The 4603-nt window shown below is 46.9% G+C and overlaps 1 protein-coding gene and 1 long non-coding RNA gene across 4 annotated transcripts in view; one reads left to right on the top strand and one right to left on the bottom strand.

Moving 5' to 3' along the window:
- The window catches only part of LOC109308367, an 18767-nt gene that overhangs the window by 5953 nt on the left and 8211 nt on the right, over positions 1–4603 (bottom strand). The window lies entirely within an intron of this gene.
- The window catches only part of CUNH3orf33 (chromosome unknown C3orf33 homolog), an 11560-nt gene continuing 6965 nt past the window's right edge, over positions 9–4603 (top strand). The window contains exons 1-2 of one of the 3 annotated variants that reach the window (XM_019532630.1): positions 9–78; positions 1019–1078. In XM_019532630.1, the coding sequence (XP_019388175.1) occupies positions 1034–1078 (45 nt within the window). In that variant the 5' untranslated portion in view covers positions 9–78; positions 1019–1033. Of the gene's footprint in view, positions 79–105; positions 210–335; positions 1079–4603 lie in introns of those variants that run through there. The other 2 variants (XM_019532629.1, XM_019532628.1) reach the window with 2 other exon arrangements.

Raw genomic sequence — 4603 nt, 5'->3', positions numbered from 1 at the left:
GGGCAGCACGCTCGGCCGCCGGGGCCTGCAGGGACAGCGCGGCAGTCTTTTCTACGAGCAGGACACCGGCTGCCTGCCGTCAGGGTTGGCGGCAGTGTTGCCAGGAGCGTAGATACCAGAGCGGTGCAGGATGGTTTGGCTAGGGATAATCCTGCCTCCGGCTGTCCCTGCCGACCCCGCCTCTCTCGGCTGTGCATGAAATCAGCAGGGTGACTGGGATGAGCTTTGCTCTGGGATCTGCACTTAAGCAGACGCCTCCAACTGTCAAACTTTGGGAGGGAATTGTGTTCGGGGGGGAGAGAGGTGTCATTTCTGAAGGCTTAGTTTAAAAGAGATGTTTGGAGAAAAGCTTTCGTGCAAAAGCACCACTTTTTTGGTGTGAAGCTAGGTCAGGATGTGGCCTAGTAAAGCTGTAAAACAAAACAAGTCATGTCTGACCCATGAGAAGTATTAGGTATCAGGCAATCAGTTAAAAAAAAAAAGAAAGAAAAAGGCCTCTCTTAGGTACCCGTTACTATCTGTGTCCTTAAGACTATTTTGAGAGCGTGATGTCAAGTGATGATAATAATACGAATAGATCATTTTGCCTGTCTTTTCTAGGAGAAGTTGAGAGAGCTAACTCATCCTAGAAAAGAGGCAAAATTATCTATTCAGGCAGTCATTTAAAAAAAATAATCTCATTGAGTCACTTGAGCTTGGTAAAGCTACCTTGCTCGACTCTTGATAGATTTGAAAGGTTTTAATCGTTTTTTCCCCCTACGAAACAGCTGTGCTGTTTTCCTAAGTAATCCTGCTGTAAGTAACTTGCCTACTAACATCTTAGTTACTTCCAGCATTGTGAAAAGTTCAGTTGGATGTGTTTGGGTTTGAGTACAATCCTTTACTGTTATTTTAACCACCTGGGTTAACCCAAACACAAATCAGAGGACTTGTCCAGTGTCAGGGGAGGTGATTTTAATGTTAATCACATTTAAGTGTGAGATTTAAAAGTTAAGTATTTAAACAATGTTTTCTGCAGAACATCAGTACTGGAATGGCCGTAGCTGGAATCATTTTATTTGCACGGAGTATTAAATTGGTGAGTCAATGTTTTGGTATCCGTTTATCATTTTTTAGTTTGACATTTTGGGCTGGATTGTCTTTCCTGCTATATCTTCCTTGTGCCTCTTGTGGTGGCACAAAGAAGGCTGATAAGACCCAGTTGGGGGAACGGGGGGAGTGCAGTGGTGCACTCGTACCCCTCTCTGATTCCTGGCCCACCCAAAATTTAAAACCAACTGCCTGGCAGCGGCAGCAGCATCATTAGCTAGGCAGTGCTGAGGGAGTCAGTTGACTTCATGGATCATTATTGTCTGCCTCATCCCTTTTAAACGCTTCATTCCACAGGGGTTAACCATGCTCTCTTCTTTTTAATGATCTTGATGTTCCACCAGGCAAGTTAACGTTTGTTCTGCAATTCTGCTGTTTGTTAGCTGCTCCTAAAAATGAAGCTCTTATTTCACAGCCCCGCAGACTTGTTTTTAACTCATTCCAGTGAAGTTATATTTGCTTTTGCTTCCATCTTAAACTGAATAATACAGTTCTAGGTCTTTGTATATTACTACAGTTTCCGGTTTATTTTTAAGTGGAGAAAAATGTGTTGTTCTGTATACACCTCTTTTCAAAATTCTAGATTTGCCCATAAGGCTGACAGTTGGGTTAGTGGTCACATGGCGTTTTGGTATGCGATAATTCAGGTGACCATAGGTCACCACCATAGGTGACTTGTCCAGAACATTGATTTGTTCTTTTGATTTTCCCCAAAGCGGTTCCTTTAGAGCTGGGATTCGAACTGCAGGGCTCCTCATGAGCCAGATCTGGACCCACCTCAAACAGCAGGGCATATGATGATGGGGAGAACTGTTGTTCACCTCCTGCCATGAAATGTGTCCCCAGTGGGACCCAATGCCTTGAATTTTCACAGTGATGCCTCACTCTTGAATTTCCAGCTTCTCCAGGAGCTTAGCAGTCCAGGTGATGTGGATCAGCAGGCCAGATGGGCTAGATGTTTGACTCTCCCCACATAAACTTTAGGGTCATTGCAGTTGGCACAACTGAGATAAGATACCTATTCTGAATTGCTCCTTTAAACTAGTCCAGTGATTTGGTAAGCTACAGTTGTTACCTACAACTGTCTTTTTTGACCTCAAAAGAAAACTGCACTGGTCAAAGAAGGGTTATTCCGTAGTACGTGACATAATATATTTCAAATGTTCCTTTAAATGAGACAATGTATTACAAAAGGGCATGATGGCCATTCAAAGGTTGTAAAAAGCTGAATTATTCATTTAGTTTTTAAGAAATCTTGAAGTGATTGGTCAGATGAGTTAGCAGACTTGCCACTGAAGGCCTGCAGGCTGTCTCTAAATCCTCTCTTCCATTGGTTTTCACCCAGTACAACTACATTTCTACTTTAGAATGGCACAAAAGAGCCATTTGTAACAGAAGAGCAATTCTAGGCTTTCCACTTTTTTTTTTAAGATAGATACAGTAAAATACTTTAGTTCAGCTAGGTAATGTGTTTGATAAGATAATTTCAAATGCATCTTGGATTTTTTTCTTGAGAGCTAAACTTCCAAGGCCAAAAATCTTGAGTCATCTTTAATTTCAAATTCTCTCTGGTCTCCTCCAACTCCCTTGTCTGTAAATCTGCTGTCTCTCCCACTAGAACATTGTTAGAATTACTCCCTAACTTGACCCTTTCTGCTGAAATCCTTGTCCATGCTATAATCCAGGAGTGTCAAATTTGTCCTGGGCCAGATCCAGGCTGCAGGGGCTCCTTCTGGGCCAGATCCATATGCATCAGTGTGGGGCTGGGGGAATGCAGCTGTGTGGAGCTGAGGGCATGCATTGGTAAGGAGCCAGGGGCATATGTCTTTATGGAGCCCCATTTGGGTAGCACAGAGCCATTGGCATGCATTGGTGAGGAGCCAGGGACATGTGACTGGACGGAGGCACAGAGCTGGGAGCATGTGGCTGCATGAAACTGCATTCAGGTAGTGGCATGGAGCTGGAGCCAGGGGTATGCGATGGCATGAACATGGCTATGACTGTGGGCAGGAGCCCACTGACTCCATGCCACCTCCTGATTACCGGGGAACTGAGTTTTTGGTTTCATGCAGAAAAGTGCTGATTTTCTGCCTTAAAGGAGAAAAGCATGGATTTTTTTCCTTTAAAGGACAAAACCATGGGAAGCTGCAGGTTTCTCCTAGTAGGCTGGCAGCCTTCCAGCCTGCAAGTTGCTGCTTGGGGCTGTAAGGGAGGCAGGGGGCTTCACATGTGTGCGTGTGGGGGGGTGGGCTTTAGGGGTCGGTGGGGAGCTGTGTGGCTTGTGCCCATGCTTTCAGGGATGGGCTAGCAAGGAGATGCTGCCGGGGGGAAGGCAGCGGAGGTGGTCAGACCATCTGGCATAGCATAGGAACCCTAGCCCAGGGCAGGAAGTGCTATAGGTGTTGTCCCCTCCTTCTCCCTCTAGCCTGCGCCAGGGCCATCGCACCCATACGAACTGGAGCAGTCATAGCCACTGCACTCTGGCCCAGGCAAGATGGGGCCAGGATCCCCTTGTCCTCCCCTTACTGCCTGCAGCATGGCCAGGACCAGAGCTGCTCTCAGCTTCATGTGTCTGCAGTGGAGCGTGGTGCTGGTCCTTCCAGCCCCAGCCCCAGCTAGTGGCATGGGATAGCATATGGTGCCCTAGCCGCTGCCTGTGCTTCCTCACCACAGTGTGCTGCATATACTTCATGCTGGAAACTGTCCCTGCCATGTTCCCACAGACCACCATCCTATAGTCTGCGCGGGGTGGGGCAGGGGCAGCTGGCGGCCCCTTCTGGGATGCTGGTGCGGGAGCAAGGGGCTGCAGGTCGGGAGTGAGGGACACCAGCATGGCTTGGGGAGGTGGGGAGTGTGGGTCAAGATTGAGTGGCACTGGCAGGGCCAGGGGGTTGTGGTTCAGGAGCAAGAAGCAACAGCATGGGCGAGGCACTGACATATCAGGGCTGCTCAGTGCCACAAAGCAGCAGGGTGGAGGAAGGGGGTGGCGCACACACAGCTGCAGCTGGACCTGCGTCCTGCTGAGGGAAGGAACAGGGAGTACTGATTTCCCCCCCGCCCCCAGGGTAAAAAAAAAAATCAAGATCAAATGCTAAAATATATTGGTATTTAGAATTGATTTTATTAGAATGATTGAGACACAGGTAAGCTTCCAAATTGCTTTAAAGTGATAAGTATATCAATAAAACATTGTGTTAAACTGATACTTGTATATATAGTGGCATTTAATTTTAATTATGGAAGAACAAGGATTTTGGATTTTCTTTTAAATCATGAATTCGGGATTTTTAAACAGAGAAATCCAGGATCCCTGCTAGTTATGGCTCTGTGCAGCTGCACACCCCTAGGTCCATGCTACTGCCTGGCATTAGGAACCAAGGCATGGACTTCTAGTAGCCCACCGAACTAATGGCGGGCTGGGTAGACCAGTTCTACAAGCTGGATCCAGCCTACAGACTGTAGATTTGACGCCCCTGGTATAAACTCTTCCCACCTCACTTGTTGCATTTTTGTC

Source organism: Crocodylus porosus, unplaced genomic scaffold (assembly GCF_001723895.1).
Source record: "Crocodylus porosus isolate Cpor-Errol unplaced genomic scaffold, CroPor_comp1, whole genome shotgun sequence".
Lineage (NCBI taxonomy): Eukaryota > Metazoa > Chordata > Crocodylia > Crocodylidae > Crocodylus > Crocodylus porosus.
Note: the sequence above shows the minus strand (reverse complement) of the source record. Positions and strands in the feature narration are given on the sequence as shown.